The sequence below is a fragment of the Aspergillus clavatus genome, genomic scaffold (genome assembly GCF_000002715.2).
Source record: "Aspergillus clavatus NRRL 1 1099423829800 genomic scaffold, whole genome shotgun sequence".
NCBI classification, from domain to species: domain Eukaryota; kingdom Fungi; phylum Ascomycota; class Eurotiomycetes; order Eurotiales; family Aspergillaceae; genus Aspergillus; species Aspergillus clavatus.
Window position 1 is genome coordinate 540,459 of NW_001517099.1, and position 17,079 is coordinate 557,537.

At 51.4% G+C, this 17,079-nt stretch overlaps 7 protein-coding genes across 7 annotated transcripts, besides 2 other annotated features; 4 read left to right on the plus strand and 3 right to left on the minus strand.

The window, feature by feature from the left end:
- Window positions 1–413: 413 nt before the first annotated feature.
- On the plus strand, window positions 414–1,978 carry ACLA_046800 (uncharacterized protein; the record flags this gene model as incomplete). The annotated part of the gene is made up of 4 exons (XM_001271639.1): window positions 414–455; window positions 526–645; window positions 703–795; window positions 857–1,978. The coding sequence occupies 4 exons, from the start codon at window positions 414–416 to the stop codon at window positions 1,976–1,978; spliced, it is 1,377 nt and encodes a 458-aa protein (XP_001271640.1).
- Window positions 1,438–1,463: a microsatellite.
- Window positions 1,625–1,671: a microsatellite.
- Window positions 1,979–2,812: 834 nt separating the features above from the next.
- Window positions 2,813–4,724, minus strand: ACLA_046810 (rRNA processing protein RRP9; the record flags this gene model as incomplete). Its single annotated transcript, XM_001271640.1, has 2 exons — window positions 2,813–4,294; window positions 4,353–4,724. 2 exons carry the CDS (start codon window positions 4,722–4,724, stop codon window positions 2,813–2,815), a joined length of 1,854 nt encoding a protein of 617 aa, XP_001271641.1.
- Window positions 4,725–5,204: 480 nt separating this feature from the next.
- On the plus strand, window positions 5,205–5,960 carry pre1 (proteasome core particle subunit beta 4; the record flags this gene model as incomplete). Its single annotated transcript, XM_001271641.1, has 4 exons — window positions 5,205–5,301; window positions 5,370–5,619; window positions 5,684–5,807; window positions 5,883–5,960. 4 exons carry the CDS (start codon window positions 5,205–5,207, stop codon window positions 5,958–5,960), a joined length of 549 nt encoding a protein of 182 aa, XP_001271642.1.
- Window positions 5,961–6,313: 353 nt separating this feature from the next.
- ACLA_046830 (ubiquitin carboxyl-terminal hydrolase family protein) lies at window positions 6,314–8,232 on the plus strand (the record flags this gene model as incomplete). Its single annotated transcript, XM_001271642.1, has 2 exons — window positions 6,314–6,992; window positions 7,067–8,232. The coding sequence occupies 2 exons, from the start codon at window positions 6,314–6,316 to the stop codon at window positions 8,230–8,232; spliced, it is 1,845 nt and encodes a 614-aa protein (XP_001271643.1).
- Window positions 8,233–8,580: 348 nt separating this feature from the next.
- Window positions 8,581–9,441, minus strand: ACLA_046840 (uncharacterized protein; the record flags this gene model as incomplete). The annotated part of the gene is made up of 1 exon (XM_001271643.1): window positions 8,581–9,441. The coding sequence occupies one exon, from the start codon at window positions 9,439–9,441 to the stop codon at window positions 8,581–8,583; it is 861 nt and encodes a 286-aa protein (XP_001271644.1).
- A 2,418-nt stretch (window positions 9,442–11,859) lies between these two features.
- Window positions 11,860–14,924, plus strand: ACLA_046850 (U3 snoRNA-associated protein UTP13; the record flags this gene model as incomplete). The annotated part of the gene is made up of 3 exons (XM_001271644.1): window positions 11,860–12,033; window positions 12,097–12,124; window positions 12,190–14,924. The coding sequence occupies 3 exons, from the start codon at window positions 11,860–11,862 to the stop codon at window positions 14,922–14,924; spliced, it is 2,937 nt and encodes a 978-aa protein (XP_001271645.1).
- Window positions 14,925–15,293: 369 nt separating this feature from the next.
- spp2 (spliceosome ATPase-activating subunit SPP2) lies at window positions 15,294–16,898 on the minus strand (the record flags this gene model as incomplete). Its single annotated transcript, XM_001271645.1, has 1 exon — window positions 15,294–16,898. The coding sequence occupies one exon, from the start codon at window positions 16,896–16,898 to the stop codon at window positions 15,294–15,296; it is 1,605 nt and encodes a 534-aa protein (XP_001271646.1).
- Between the last annotated feature and the right edge of the window lie 181 nt (window positions 16,899–17,079).

Below are 17,079 nucleotides of genomic sequence, written 5' to 3' on the forward strand. Positions count from 1 at the left end.
TTGATCAACTTCTTTTCTCTCTTTCTTTCTTTCTCTTCCATTGCTACCAGTCTGTTCACGACTTTTATCAAGCGAGGGTATCGAGTCTTCGAGCCTTCTTCCTGCTCCAAGGTCGTGTCTTAAGACGCTTTGCTCTTGTTCGAGCGGTGTCCTATACTTCCGACAAAAAAAAGTGGCTCTCCGCGTTATGCTTTGAAATTCCTCCGTTGACCTCGAGATCCGATATTGCCACTATCGCAGTACTTGCATTCCGTTTTGAACTGATCTATTCGCGGTCGCGTATTATTGTGCCAGGAGGAATTTTGCCAGCTGATCCCGAAGCTCCCCTCATTGGCAGAATATCCACGATCAACCAGATGTCGAGGGATACTTCGGCAGGAGCCTTATCCACTAATCGCGCCGATAACGCGAACATGACCAGATCGCTGAATGGGTTGGGGGAGGGCGCATCGCAGGTAACTTGCCTTTTTCTCAGCATAGTTCCACGGATTTTGTTCAAGCTGGTACTGATGCACCCTTGTAAAGCTGTTTCGAACGTTACAGACCCATGTAGACGACATCAGAACCCTTCTACAATGTGGTGTCTGTATCAGGCCCCTCTACGAACCCTTCACACTTGCTTGCGGGCATACTTTCTGTTACAGTGTTGGTACCATCAATTGAGCCCTGCATTCACTTGGCAAGGTCTGACGATTAGAGCAGTGTTTGACATCATGGTTCGGGGGAGGAAGGTCAAACAAAACATGTCCTGACTGCCGAGCCCCTGTGAAAACGCAGCCTGCACCTGCCTACTTGGTATGCTATTCGGTGACCCTGCTCTGAAATATACTTGTAACCTAACATTAAAAATAATCAGATTCGTACGGTGGTTCAGATGTTCACAAGTCGAGCAGAACTCCTCGACAGAGGCGAGACGACCGCTGAGCATATACGGCACCAGCGTGAGGAGGCTGAGAAGATTGAGCGGGATAGAGAAAATACTCATCCTCGAGAAGGCGGCCTTTTTAAAGGCACATTCAACAGGACCGGCCATCAGGCGGCGATGCCAATCATTGACGTCGAAGATGGTGTCGTTCGCTGTCCACGCTGTTCTTGGGAGCTGGAGGATGATGCTGGCTGCGCACAATGCGGGTACCGGCAAGATGATCGATCAGATACCGATGCTTCCGATTCGATAGAGGACTGGACCGACTCTGAGGAAAATTCTGAGATGACGGATTACTACGATGATGTCGCTGCAGATACATTTCACTACGACCCTTACTGGGCCTTACAACCCATTTATGATAATTTACCTCTTGCTGTCCGTGAACAGATTGAAACCATTAGGCGCCAACATGGTCCTCGCAGCAATTCTGCAGATACAGCACGTCGCGGGTGGTCCGAAGATGGCCTGGACGAGGACGATGACGAAGATGCTGAAATGGATTCCTTCATTGACGATGATGATGATGATGATCATGTTCGACACGATTACTACTCGGAGTCAGATATGTCAACCGTCGTTGGTGGCCATGATCATACCAGGCACCAACCGGAAGTCTCGCATTTGGACACGGATTCTGTGATGTCGAGCGATGATGGTCACTCAACCGACCGTACCCCCAGCGAATCCAGCGTGTTGGATGAAGATGAGCATGATGAGGATGACGACGATGATGACGACGACGAGCCAGTACGGGTGTATGTCAATGGGGTTCGGCGTCGTCACGGCGTCACGTACAACCAGGTAGTGGTGCCGAGTACACCACCACGTCCAAGCAATCGTTCCCGTGTGAGCAATGCTACTTCGAATCGATCGCGTCCTTTGATTTCGCGTTCCGCCTATAATGGTGCATCAGCACGCCAAGATCGAGCATCGACCGCAGGATCATCAGCCAATAATGCAATTACTTTGGAAGATGACTCCGATGAGGGCCCTATCGGACCGTCGAGACGGTCAAGAAATAGAAGAGGCTACCGCCCCGAAGCTAACTGAGGCAAGCCGAGATTTTCCTTCCTACGGCCTTGTCGATGGATCAAGCTCATGATCATATGAAACTTCGAATGGCATGCTTGAGTCTACTCTGATCCCGAGGTTACCGATCAAACCATGCGGTAGGGCCAAGCAGACTGAGCGAATATCAGACAGAATGCATCCAACGATCTTCGTTTTATCCCGACTTTCCTCCGCCCCCAATCTGCTATCCATCCCGATAACTTCTACGTCCGCGCAATCGACGGGAGCGCGGCTCCTGTCTGTTTGAAGCCTGTCGAGAAAACACGGGGATTCTGGTTTCGGATTCAGAGTCTTATTTTTTTTTTTGCATCAACGGCGCGATTTTGGCATCTTGTTCTCAAACCTACACATTTGCAAATACCCCCTTCGGCTATCTGTTAACGGCGCTATATACTTCATCTTGGTAGCAATTATAGCGAGCAATCCAGAAGTAGCTTCTTACGTCTGATCTGTGGACAGGTAAGGTGTATGTGATTCTTATCTACTTCGGCTCCTATGCGTATTCCCGAACCGAAGATTTGAAGCAGCATATTGTATTTCCTAGTGACTGTTTGTAGACTGTTATTGGAGTTCTTTATAACGTAAACAGCTATGTTTGAATGTACATGAGCCCAACACGTCCTGTCCCGAACGCCAGACCCTCCCTAATTCAAGAACATACAGACGAAATCGGGATTGGCACAAAGACTTCCGATACCAAAGATTTCTTGTTGTTTTTGCGGAAATCGCAGAGACCCAGACTCTGCGGCCGATGGCTTCCAAATAAAGTACATGCCAAATATAAGAAGATAGTTACATGCAGACAGCTACACTTTATTGCTTCGAGTCGGAGATAAATGGGACCTCAAAGACAACCGCGCCATTGCGGCCATCAGGCGCAGAACCTTGATGGAAGTTGCTCGTGAAGCACTTCCAGCGACCGAAGCGGTGCTCCTTTCCTACAGCAGCGACGATGCAGAGACCGCGCGGCTCGGGCTCGGATGACTTGGACTTGGACTCGGAGGGGATTTGGCCCGGTTTTTTCGTCTCGGCGCGGCGCTCAAAGACGGCGATATCATTGATGACGCCCTTGACGAGGGGCTCAACTTCCTCGCTAGCGGCGTCCTTGCTCTGGTCCTTCTGGGGCTCGTCGACGGACATGCCATCTGCGTCGAACTCAAGGGTCTGCTTGAGCTGTCGGGATGGGGTGTCGGGAGCGGCAGACCCTAGCTTTCCTACGCCGATGGGCCCCAGGGGCAGAATCGTCTTCTTGTCCTCGGAGATCTTCCACGCGCGGATGAAGCCGTCCCAGCTACCGCTGAGGACGACGTCGGTGCCTGGGACTGTTGCCAAGGCTGTGATCCAGCGAGGCATCTGCCGCATGAATCGGGTGTTGGTGCCCGCTAGTTGTGGATCGACTTCGGATGAGAGCTCGTCCAGTGGTGGTAGAGGATCGAGACCGTGAGCGCATTGGATAGTATGAAGAGGCTTCTTCTTATGGATGGACCAGAGCGAGAGAGCGCCCGAATCGGAGCCGGTGACAAAATGAGAGGGTGGTAGAGGTGCCACGCAGTCGATGGTGTTATCTTGATAAGCGTGTTTCTGAGATCCGCCACGGAAGACCAGCTGTGATTCTTCAGCGACCTTCCACAGTCGAGCGGTGCGGTCCCGTGCGCCAACACTGATGCACTGATCAATGGTCATGGCGGCAACCGAGGACACATTGTCCTGATGACCGAAGAGCGTCTCGACGTAGGCGTGACCGGCGGAGCTCAAAGACCATGTCTTGATGGTTCTGTCATAAGATCCGGTGAACAATTGCTCCCCGGAGTTCATAGTAGAGATGTGTCGAACGAAAGCAAGCCCACTGACGGCGTCACGATGTTGGGTGAAAGTCTTCATCGGGGTCAAGGTGGCCGCATCCCAGATGATCAATTTCCGATCCTCTCCACCCGTAGCGACGAACTTGCCTGATGGCGATACTGCAACTGAGAGAACAGCCTTAGTGTGACCATGTTCCTCACCAGTCTCAGCGACCTTCCGTAAACCCCGGGCGAATTTGACTTGCTTTGGCTTCTTTCTTTGCGGCCGAGGAGGACGTCCATCTGTCGCCGCCGAAGGTGCTGCAGAGGATTGACTTGGTGTAGCGAGTTCCCATTTGATCAGAGTCTTGTCTTTGGACACTGTGTAAACGTAAGGGGGGTGAACCGCGATTGATGTTGTTGATTGGGTATCTGCACGGAAGAAAGTGGGTGTTGCAGTCGCAAAGGCCAAATCCGAGGCTATTTGACGATATGCGCGCCCTTTGAATTCATCCTTTCCAACGTCAGCTACCGAGGGACAGAGTGAGTGAAGTGGAAGAGGTAGCACATACCACATCCTCTTTTAATCTTTCGGCGATCAAATCTCGATCAATTTCTGCCGCATCAAAACCATAATCGTCCACCTCCTCCCGCACATTCTCCAGGTATCTCTCAGCGAGTTTTAACCGTCTCTCCGCTGCTGTCTCGCCCTGCTCGGACTCTGAGCCACTCTCCTCTTCCGACAGTTCCAACTCCACACTCTCGACATCTTCGTCAATGTCACTCCCAGAGATCGACTCATCCCTTTCCCTTGTCCTGCTCTTGCTCTTCGCACCAGAACCTCCATCCGCATCCACACCTCGCTTTTTTGATGCCGGAGCTGCGCCGCGATCGTCTCTCTTCCGCTTTCGTTGCGAAGCGGGCAATGTGAAGAAGGACGACATCGCACAGTAGTCCGAAAGATTTGCCACGGAAAAATTCGAGCTAGAGCCGACTCGGTTGTTGACAACAAAAGATTGAAAGAATTGAGATTTCCACCTCGTTGGTGCAGTCCCGCAAGTAACAATTTCTCGTCGCTCTTTTTTTCTGCCTGTGGTCCGTGCAGCGGGCGGCATCGGACTCCGGAAGATCAGTCACGCCTAAATGCTGACTCAGCGACCAGCTCCGCTCCAACTCAGAAGCTCCAGGCAGTGCAGCTCGCGCGGCCTTGGGGTGAGCTCATCAGCTTCCCCATCCCCATCATCCTCTATCCTTTTGTTCTCTTCCTTCTATCAGATTTTTTCTACTCTCTACAGGTACATTCAAAATGTAGGTCATTCTGCCAAATTTGACCGGCTTTTCGCCCTCTAACCGCTGTTTCTAGGGAGGTTCTATTGGGTATCACTGGCAAGGACTTCGTCATCTTGGCGGCTTCCAAAGCCGCTATGAGAGGACCAACGATCCTCAAAGCTGAGGATGATAAGACGCGACAGCTGAGTCAACATACCCTGATGGCATATTCTGGAGAGGCAGGAGACACAGGTTTGTAGAACCCACGATCATCAGCACATGACATCAGCAGGGCATGGCTAACACTCGATGGTAAACAGTGCAATTCGCCGAATACATCCAAGCCAACATTGCTCTATACACAATGCGGAACGACACCGAACTGCGTCCTAAGGCCGTTGCCAACTTTGTTCGAGGAGAATTGGCCCGGAGTCTGAGATCACGGAATCCTTACACAGTCAACCTTCTGCTGGGAGGGGTTGACACCATAACCCAAGAGCCTCACTTGTATTGGATTGACTACCTTTCTGCCCTCGCTCCAGTACCTTATGCCGCACATGGCTATGCCCAGTAAGTGGCGGATAATGGTATATTGCCGAACATGAGGTACCAAGCCGCTAACAATACGTGTCAGGTACTACTGCTTATCCATTCTCGACAAACACCACCACCCTGATATCTCTCTCGAGCAGGGCATGAAACTTTTACAGCTCTGCACGGACGAGCTCAAGCGTAGACTACCAATCGACTACAAGGGGGTGAGTTTTTTTTTATCTGAATTCCAACATCCAGATCCCCTCCTATAGCATTAGCGGCTGACTCATCACAAATAGGTACTTGTAAAGGTCGTCACGAAGGATGGTGTTGAGGAAGTACAGGTCGATAATGACAGAATAGTCAAGTGCGCTTAGACTCATACCTGGAATGGCGGCGTTGTATCATACCATTTTTGTCTTTTCGCTTAGTTACGGGATTTGATTTACAGCTCGGATGCATGGCAGGTATTATCCATGACTGGGGCAAGTATGTAGTCTCATGATCGAGACCAATGGGCACGACTTAAGACATTTTTTTCTCATATTCGTAGTATAAGGAGTGTCAAAGGGTGATAGAATGTGGTTCAATATTCGGTGACGCTGAATGTTTGGCACGTTTGCATCTCCCATCTCCGTCGCGTTTTCTGGAGCTTCGCCCGCCGATGGTTGCGGCAAACCAGCATCGTCCCCGTGAGATATTGAATTCCTTCCCTCTCAAGCTCGTCACAATGTCGAAGAGGCAAGCTGAGCTGTCGCTTGAGGATGAGCCCGCCGTGGGCTCTCCTGTTTCCAAGAAGGCTCGAGTTGAAGACGAGTTTGATGAGAACGATCCGCGCAACAGAGCACTACCATTGCGACGAGCCACTGGACAGGAGATGGAGGAGCATGAACGCAATGGCCAAAATATCCTCGCAGCAGCCGACCTTGAGGAGGAAGAGATGGAAGAGGCAATCCCAGAAAACGCCGACGTCGCTGAGTCGTCTGATGTCGATGACGATCGACCAGCCATCGCGGCCCCGAAACGCCAGAGTGAACCCATGGAAGGCTACAGTGATCTCTACCTTGACACGATCAATCGCCAGATCCTCGATTTCGACTTTGAGAAACAGTGCTCCATTACCCTTTCGAACATCAACGTCTACGCCTGCCTGGTATGCGGCAAATACTTCCAAGGCCGTGGTCCCAAGTCGCATGCTTATTTCCATGCCCTCGAAGTCGGACATCATGTGTTCATTAATATGTCGACAAAGAAGGTCTATGTGCTCCCGGAAGGATATGAAGTCAAGAACAAGAGCTTGGAAGATATCAAATATGTCGTGGATCCTCACTACACCAAGGAAGAGGTCTCGAAGCTGGACAAACAGGTGCAAGATGCTTTTGATCTTGCGGGCAATCGTTACAGACCTGGTGAGTATTTCCCTGGCTTGATCTTTCAATCTGCGTCTTGGGTCGTTCCAAGCGGCCACTGACTCTGGCTACAGGCTTCGTCGGGATGAACAATATCAAAGCCAACGATTATCTGAACGTCGTTGTCCAGCTCTTGGCTCATGTCTTCCCCGTCCGCAACTACTTCCTACTGCATGAGTTTCCTACACCTGGAACGCCACAATTAGCGCTCCGTTTCAGCACTCTGGTCCGCAAGTTATGGAACCCAAAAGCTTTCCGTTCGCACGTATCGCCGCATGAGCTGCTGCAGGAGATTGCCCTCCGATCATCGAAACGGTTCACCCTCACCCAGCAGTCTGATCCGGTGGAATTCCTCTCATGGTTCTTGAACAATTTGCATCTTTCCCTTGGAGGTTCGAAAAAGCCAACCGCGACGCCAACGAGTGTAATCCATGCTGCCTTCCAAGGCCACCTCAGAATCGAGAGCCAAGCCATCACCGCGCACTCCGACACTCAAAACGCTCGCTTGGTATTTACCGAGTCTGGCACCATCAACAGCCAAAAAACACCATTTCTCATCTTGACCCTCGACCTCCCACCAACTCCCCTTTTCCAATCCGCGAACCGAGAATCTATCATCCCCCAAGTTCCTCTGACAACTCTTCTTAATAAATATAATGGCATCACCGCCTCAGAGAAATTGGCTCACCGTGTCCGGCACCGACTTCTACATCCTCTCCCGCCATACCTATTATTCCATATCAAACGCTTCAGCAAGAACAGATTTGTCTCTGAACGTAACCCAACCATTGTCACTTTCCCGTCCCCACGCTCCCTCGATATGTCGCCGTATGTGGAGCCCAACCCAGATATCTGGCCACCGGGAGAACCGATTCTCTACGATCTCGTCGCCAACATCATCCTGGATCCAACTGTGGCCGCTCCTGGGGCGACAGAAGACGCTGCAGAGAAAGGGGTCAACGCTGCTGGCGGGTCGTCATCGGCGGGTGCCGGTGCCGGCAGTGAAAGGGTTGCATGGCTTGTTCAGCTGCACGACAAAGCCATGGCAGCAGAGAACGTGCGACATCAAAGCCAAGGGGCTGGCGAACATCAGGGTCCAGAATGGTTGGAGATCCAGGATCTCTTCGTTAACAAGGCCGAGAGCGAGACGCTGTTCACGCGCGAGGGATATCTGATGGTCTGGGAGAGGCGGAAGACCCCTGGCATGGCCAACCGAAAAGGCAAGAACGCTGGGAAGTGAGATAGAACATAGAGTGAGCTTCAGCTTTGCCAAACGATGTATCATCAATCCGCTGGGAGACTTGGCGGTCGTATATCAATGTAGGATTGACCAATGCAGGTCTAGCTTGGACAGCAATTTGTATAATTTAAAAATGATGGTATGATCATGACTATGGTATCTCCATATTTTTACATCGCTTATACGTCTACTTAGTTGCAAAGATGTCAGTAGGCAGAGAGATCAAATCCGCCATTGATATATTGATGTTGAACAAAAGGCATCGGTACAATGTAAATATGCCTTTGGCTAAGGTATGTACACAAATTGCAGAAGGGAAACGATAAAATGGCCAGAAATAGCATTTTTTTATAAACTTCCCCAGCCACAGAATCGCTTTCCGATTTTGATCGCAGCACCTGATATCACTCCCCACACACTTGCATTCACTGCAGCTTGTAAGCCAAGCATGAGGGTCACTTTGCCCATGTAGACGACAATGTCGGAAACAGATCCGCCCCCGCCCCAGGCTCCGAGAGGACGGACATCAGGGAGCAGAGCTGGAGATCCGATGGATGATAGGTACGATGAGGCGAGAGAGCGCAAGTACAGTGATTCCAGGGGTATGAAGAGAGCCGTGGTGACAACGGAGGCGATGTGCGAAGCGAGAGAATCCACGGGATGGCAGGAGAGGATTGTGACGCGGTGGGGGCTTGAGGTAGCCTTGACTGCCGACTCTCTGGGCGGATGGGAGTCTAATAATGGCGGCACTCCCGGGTCGTCGTCATCATCGCCGTCGTGAACAAACATTGCTTCAGCTTCAGAAGCTGGTTCCAGATTCTCATCTTGACTCGGCTCTTCTACGCTGTCTGGTAGAATGTTGGCGAGACTCGAGGCTGGCTGTGCGACATGAGCACCATGAAGTTGGTCCCCTGTGGGCGGGTGTTGATCGTGTCCCTGATGCTGAGATGCAGGGCTCAACACATTATCTTCCGCTACAGGAGACACTACAGTAGTCATATTAGATAGACCATCGCTGTCCATTGCTTCCGAACTAGTAGAAACAATGTCGTGGCCTTGGCTAGACAAAAGGCTGTCCAGAAACTCTGCAACAGTCCTGCGATCGGCCGACTCTCCGTCGGGATTTTGTCGATCAATTTCACCCCCGTTTCTTGGACTGGATGAGTTATTGTCCCGAGTGTTGCGGTTCCCTAGAACTTCCAACTGCATAGTAATCACGTCGGAATTTTGGTGGATTAACGACGCTCGCACTCGGGGAGATGTAGGAGGAGATGTCCCGGGAGATGTTTGGTGAGAGAGAAGAGTGTTGGATCTTGAATTCAACCGAGTATTCTCATCATCCTGACGTTGTGATGGACTGGAATTAGCAGGTATGTTCCCTGTCCTTCCTAGGGCGGCCGCTTCTGAAAAGAAATCTGTACTCATCTCAACCGGTGACTGAGAGATCGGGGCATCCTCGCTATTGAGAACGCGGTCTCCATCGTAATCTGCACTACGAGAGCGCGCTGGAGTCAAGGCATTTGTGCCAAACAATTCGGATTGTGCAGCTTCGCTGTGTTCGTGGAGAGCATGTTCCAGGGGAGTTATCGTAGGCTGCGATGATTCCTGCAATGACCGCGTCCGTATCTGTGTAGCACCAAGTTCGTTCTGGAGGTCTTCGATATTTTGGCGTAGGTTTTCTATCCGTTCGTCTCTGCGAGGTGCACTCGGCTTTTCTCCAACTGCTCGTCGCGGCTTGAGGCCAACCCAAGACAACACCAGATCTCGGAGGAAAGATATTTCGCACAGTACATCTTCCGTAAAGGAGAGATTACTGCGACGATTTTCTTCCTCTGATCTGCGCCCGAGGGTTGGTACCATCCAATCGATCAGATCATTCTCGTAGGCAACTCTGATAGAAAGTTCGTCTGCAAGACTTGGTTTTGGCAGCCTTCGACGTATCAAGCGATAGATCCTTATCTCTATAACCGGCCGCAGATAGACATAAAGATAGACAAGTAGGGATGGGCTTTTTAGAAGCCCCAAGGCAAAGGTGCCTACTTCCCGAAAGGAGCCTTCTGTAAGCAAGTTCGGGAAGTGCATTGAGGTCAGTTTGCCTAAAGGTAGCAGAAATTGTATACCTGGCAGGGAATATGGATGAACCAATTGTAAGGATTGTAGAAGTGAGTACACATATGCCTGGACTGCTAAGACAAGCAAAGTTCCTCTCGCCCTGCAAAGAGAATTAACTGACTGGTTTCATCATTGGTCTTGAACACCTACGCTGAATGGAAAATGGATAAAGTGGCCCGCACCATGCGTGACCACGGATCATCATTCAGGAATCGATTCTGCAAAGAGGCAATGAGACGCTCGAGGGGTTGGTGCCGACAAATAGATAGGCAAGTAGACACCGCCCATGCAGGAATCCCCGAGAAATAGAAGCCTAATATCCCCATGGATGAGCGTTCATGGCTTATGATACTCAGTAGAGGGGCATGGGTGTAGCTTTTGAATGTCTAAATAGGAATATATCAGTCTCAAATACAGAGTGACATGAAGACACCATTGTACACACTTGAATCCGCCCAGACAATGATGAGGTCCACCATGACCCGAGAAAAACAGCGACTTGATCAAAGGTTGCCATTATCAGTCCATAGTCATTCTCCGCCGCAATCATATCGACCTTCTGCTGCTCATTTGGAAGGCTTGCATTGCGATCCTCACTAACGACGATACCCATTGTCGACAGGATATCATTCTTGGCTCTTCGAAGTTCCCTCCCAAAGATTTTCGACTCAGGATTGATTGGATGCCCTCTCTCATCATAATGCTGAACATATTCATCTGCATGAAGAGCTGAAGTCCTTCGATGAATCTGACCAGATGGGTCGGCGGTAAGACCTGCAGGACGCTCAGGGGCCTCATATGGTGACCGACCCTGAAAGGAAGTTAGTCATCGTTCAGTAACTTGTCAAGCGCAGATATCATTGATCGAAGTTGGCGGAAGTAATGGCCGGATCCAGCACAAATTAAGAGCAGCAAAGAACGATCTCTTTACCGAAGCAAACAGAACAGCGTTTCAGCAAGATAGGGAGGGAGTCCCTTATAACGGATCCATCAAGTAAACTATGCAGAGACGAAAATGAACTTCAAGCCTACCAGAGCGAGTCGATTTCTATAAGCTTGCCTCCCCATTGCGCACTACTGAGATATGTAAGATGATGCCAGCCGACAGTCTATGTGTCCATTTTTTCAGACTGTCATGGATATAAAAGTGGCTAATACACTGTATCTCTTCTGACAAAATGAGACTTTTCGATGAAACTGAGATGACTCCATTCTAGTGAGTGCTCATGATGAAGGGCAACAGAGACTATGAGACTACGAGGCCAACGCCTTATCACGTGCGCGGTTGGCGCGCCTGTAGCGTCACGAGCACGAACCAACCTTTATCGTTTTTCCACATTGACAAACAGAACAAACATCGTCAAAAAAGATCAAAAGTTTCTGGTATCAGTGCAGTTGCGACAACGCTTCAGCCGGTGCGAACTGTTCGTGATCTTTATTTTCCCGGACATAATTTATATCATATGATGGCGCACTAGTTTCTCTGCAATCCAAGTTCCCAACATAACCAAAGCTATGTCTAAAGCTGTGGTCAAGACGACTTTTGAGGCGTCTCGCACGCTTCGTCCCATCTACACCGGAGGCAGTACCGCTCTGGATGCCAGCGGTCGATTGCTGGTGACCTGTGTGGGCGAAGATGCGCTGATTGTGGATCTTGAGACTGGCGACCAGCTTGCCAGTCTCGAAGGAGTAAGTAGTCGCTTTCTTCTGATATGCAAATCTAGTCGCAAGTTGCTGACCGCGTCATAATAGGATGGAGAAATTATTACTAGCCTGGCGAGTATGTAGTTTCTCTCTCTGCATCACCTACGCAATTTTGAGTACCGAGGCTGACAGTATAATCAGTCTCTCCGTCGGCATCCCATGTCATAATTTGCTCGCGGTCTATGGCAATGCGTATCTATTCCTTATCACCTTACGAAGAGACCTCGAGAACCATCGAAACCACTCTCCTCCGAACTTTGAAGCCTCATACCGCACCTGTTGTGACAATAGCCGTTGACCCTACTAGTACACTACTAGCAACCGGAGCTGCAGATGGATCCATCAAGGTTTGGGACATTAGAGGCGGCTACATTACCCATACTTTCCATGGTCACGGGGGTGTCATATCAGCGCTCTGCTTCTTCCAGGTTCCGCTCCAAGATGGAGATGGAAAATCCTTGAAGAAGAAGCAGTCGAAGAAAAATCTCGTGGATATGGATGGTGACGAGGACATGGCCGAACCCTCTACCGTGACTGGCTCCGTAGAGGGCTTCCGACTTGCATCAGGCGATGAGGAGGGCAAAGTGCGGGTCTGGGATTTGAACAAGAGAAAGCCGATTGCATCCCTTGATGCTCATGTCTCGGTCGTGCGCGGTCTGTCATACTCTCCAACTGAAAATGCATTGCTGTCTGCGGCCCGCGACAAGACTGTCATTGTCTGGGACGTAAAGACACTTAAAACGCGGAGAATCATCCCCGTACTCGAGAGTGTCGAAGCCGCCGCATTTGTTGCAGATAGCGGACTATGCATGGTGGCCGGTGAAAATGGCAAGCTGCGCGTATGGGATTGCAATCGCGGAGGAGAGGTGACCAGCGAGCAAGAGCCAGGCCCTGATTTCGAGGCAGTGGTGGCGATTCACTACTTTCCTGGCATGGCCTTTACTTTGACTGTTCATGCGGATCAGACCCTGAAGCTTCATTCTCTCGAGTCCCTCTCCGACTTCACGCCGGGCTCTACGCTGGATCCTTTAGCTGTCGTCAGGCGAATCTCCGGAAATGATGACGATATCATCGATCTAGCATACGTCGGCCCTGATCGGTCAATGCTTGCGCTTGCGACGAATACAGAAAGTATCCGCATAGTATCAGTCAGCCCATCGAAAGATCGTCCGTCGAGTCTGGAAGGCGAGTATTTCGGCGCGGATGTCGCACATCTTGAAGGTCACGACGACATCATCATCTGCATCGATGTGGACTGGTCCGGCCATTGGCTCGCGACGGGTGCCAAAGACAATTCGGCTCGTCTCTGGCGTCTTGATCCCAAGACATCATCTTACACATGCTTTGCTGCTTTCACAGGTCACGCAGAGTCGCTGGGGGCTATCAGTCTTCCTCGAGTGCCACCACCGGCCAATACACCTGCACGCAATGATCCTTTGGACCATCCCCCCTCCTTCCTGCTTACTGGTTCTCAGGATCGAACCATCAAGCGATGGGACACAGGGAAGTTGGCTGCCCTGACTTCCTCGAAGCCACATGCGCCTAAGGCTCTCTACACCCGGAAAGCCCACGAGAAAGACATCAATGCTCTTGATATCAACCCTTCATCTACCCTGTTCGCTTCGGCTTCTCAGGACCGTACTGTGAAGATCTGGTCGACAGAAGATGGCTCTGTTGTTGGCGTCCTTCGCGGGCACAAGAGAGGAGTTTGGTCTGTTCGATTTGCGCCTCACGATACCCCTGTCATCAATTCCGATACCGGGAGCAGTACCAACAGAGGCTTGATTGCCACAGGCTCTGGAGACAAGACTGTGAAACTGTGGAGCTTGTCGGATTATAGCTGTCTTCTCACATTCGAAGGACACACAAACAGTGTTCTCAAAGTCATTTGGCTGCCACCTTCAGAAGTTTCGACTAAGGACGTGGCTGAGGAGGACGAAGATGCAGAAGCTTCCCCCCGGAATCCTGCTATTCAGCCAAAGCCTCTTCTCGCATCTGCAGCTGCCGACGGGTTGGTCAAGATTTGGTCGCCATACACCGGCGAGATCGAGACTACCCTTGACAACCATACCGATAGGGTGTGGGCCCTGGCAAGCCCTACACCTTCCGGCTCTCGCGCAGACGCCCAGTCCCCATCCAGTCGAGATCTCTCTGCTCCCTACGCACTTGCCTCTGGTTCCGCTGATTCCACTGTCACATTCTGGACTGATACGACGTCCGCGACGTACACCGCTGCAGTGAGCGCCAACTCTGCGCGCATCGAGCAGGATCAACAGTTGCACAACTACATCAGAGCAGGAGCATACCGCGAAGCCATCACGTTAGCACTCCAGCTCAACCACCCTGGAAGGCTCCTTTCCATATTCTCAACCGCAATTGACGCTGCCGATAATCCGTACTCGACAGACGCCGATCATAACGATAGCGCCAACAGTCTAACTGGCGACCCGTCGGTGGATGAGGTTCTCCAATCTCTCGATCCCTCCAATCTTCGTCTCCTCCTACTTCGACTTCGCGACTGGAATACCAATGCACGCACCTCGCGTGTAGCGCAGCGCATCTTGTTTGCTCTTTTCAGGTCATATCCCGCATCTACCTTTGTCGAGTTGGCCAAATCCAGCATGGCGAAGCGGGGCGGCGATGCTCGCACCGCAGCCGGCATGAAAGATATCCTGCAGGCTCTGGCGGCATATACAGAGCGTCATTATCGACGGGTTGAGGAACTGACGGACGAGAGCTATCTCGTTGAGTGGGTCTTGAGCGAAATGGACGGCGGCATTAGTCTATTCGGGTCCATCGGCTCTCATGAGACCGACGGTGGACTCGATGAGGAGGTACTCAAACATGAAAAGGACTTTGTCATGCTGGGTGTATGATTGTTTCTCCTGGGGGCGAATTCATGTATAAAGTATATAGAGATCTACGTATTGGCGCTTTCACTGGCGGAGTATGCTTGTATGTCTCATCCTGGTTCATTTCCTTAGATCACGGGCGAAGGGGTCCAAAAGCAATTCAATGTGCATTCTTCTTTCCAATTTCTTTCATTGATGATATAGACGTAAAGAAATCGAGTTGTGGTACTCTCAGCTGACTGCCAATGATCCGTTCCGATCAATTGTCCATGCCGAGTCACACTGTGGGTATGATACAGAGCATCTTCCAAGGTTGAATGTACACTGCACTGCACTCTTCTCTGGTATGTGCGTCTATACTACTCAATCTAGCGTCTTGGTGAAATATATAGCTCATCGGTCATCACGCCTCCGTCTCCTATGAGAATCGCGATCGCTTTCTCGATCGCGATCACGTCCATGCCTGCTAGACGTGTGGGAGGACGAATGCCTTGAGTTATATCGGTCATCATCTCGGTGTTTACTGCTCCTATCACGGCTTCGATCCCTGTCTCGTTCTTTTTCCCAGTCGCGATCGCGCCTGTCCCTATCTCTATCCCTTTCCCGGTAGTAGAGATCATCTCGCGCGCTGCCATCTTCATCCTCGTACTTCCGTCGCCTGGAATGCCGATCGCTTGTCGACGAACTCCTTTCTCTCCGCGACGCTCCTGTTCTCCGTCGGCCATATCGATCGCTGCTATCAACATCATCGTAGTCTCGTCGCCGATGCTCTCTGTCTCGATCTTTGTCCCGTCCGCTTTTCTCAAGATTGCGATCTCGGCGTTCACGCCAGTCGTCATCATCCTTTTTCGTTCTGGCTTCTTTCTTCAAGGCTGCGAGCTCTTCCTCCGTGATGTATTCACCGGTCTGCTTGTTGCGCATGAGAACGGGCATGTAAACACCCTCCGTATTGCCTTCACCCCCTTGGTTCTCCCCTGCCTTTCTAGCACCCTTGCGCATCGCCGCCTTCCCCCAAGCACCAAGCTCGGCCTCCGCACCTTTGCCGCCGGATGCATCCTTCGCTCCAATACCCAGAAAGCCCGGTCGGCGCTCAGGAATCCGCGCCTTCTGAGATCGGTCATCTGTAGCGGATGTGCCGTACTTTCCTCTGCCGATAGACTGGCCCTCCTTCCAACCCATTCCCCGCAAGAGTGCAGCTCCAAATTCTTCCACCGGGATGGCATTGTATTGATCCAGACTCGCAGACTCGGGTCGCGAAGCCACATCCGCACGGAATGAGCCCGTCTCGTCATATCGCCCCCCAGACTCCGTACCCGCCTGCCCCGGGGCACTCTCGATGACCAAGTCCGACCGCCGTTCCGTGTCCCCATTACTCTCACGGATCAGCGCCTGTAGCGCAATCTCGTCCTGCGTCATGGGCTTGCGCTCGTCTGTAACAGGAGGTACAAGCGGCCCGGCGTCTTTCATCGTTTGATCCTCGCCTGCTTTCCCCTCCTCAACCACTGCTGCCGGCTTCGCAAAGCTAAGTCCGTAGGACATGTTCGGACGGTCCGTCTCATGGTTCTCGCCCACCGTTTGCCCCCGCTTCTCAGCCTCCTGCATCGCCTGCACCTCCTTGGGAAGTAAGTTTTTCCCCCGCGGCCTTGTGTTCGTCCCCGGCCGGTCACGCCAGTTGTTTTTGCTCGTCACGGGGATGACGAGCTCGCGCTTCATATTGTCCACAGCTCTGCCGTCAGCAGCTAGAGCGGTTCCGGTGAGGGTGTCGAAGCCCGATACGGTTTCAAAGGCCGGTGGGCGTTCTTCCTCGTCGGACTCATCGTCGTGAAGATGGTGTGGGCGTCGCGCAAGTGAGCGGCTCGGCGGAGGGGGTCCTCGCGAGGGCTGCAAATTGAATGCAGTCTTCTTCGACTGTCCATTTGGTGTAGAGGAGCCTGAGAGCGATAGAGAGAACGGCTTAGAAGACGGTTTGCCGTCGTCAAGTGACTGCGATGGAGACATTTTGACGGCCTTTTTTTTTTAGGCCGCACAGGTGGGTATTTTTAAATATCAAAATGCATGTATGTAGGCCACCAATATACAAGAGTCCTGGGGGATTGTGGCGATTGTGTCATGACTTTCGATGATTGTTGCAGGCTTGCGAATGCAGATCGATATGTACTATTAACGAGGCGGTGCGGGT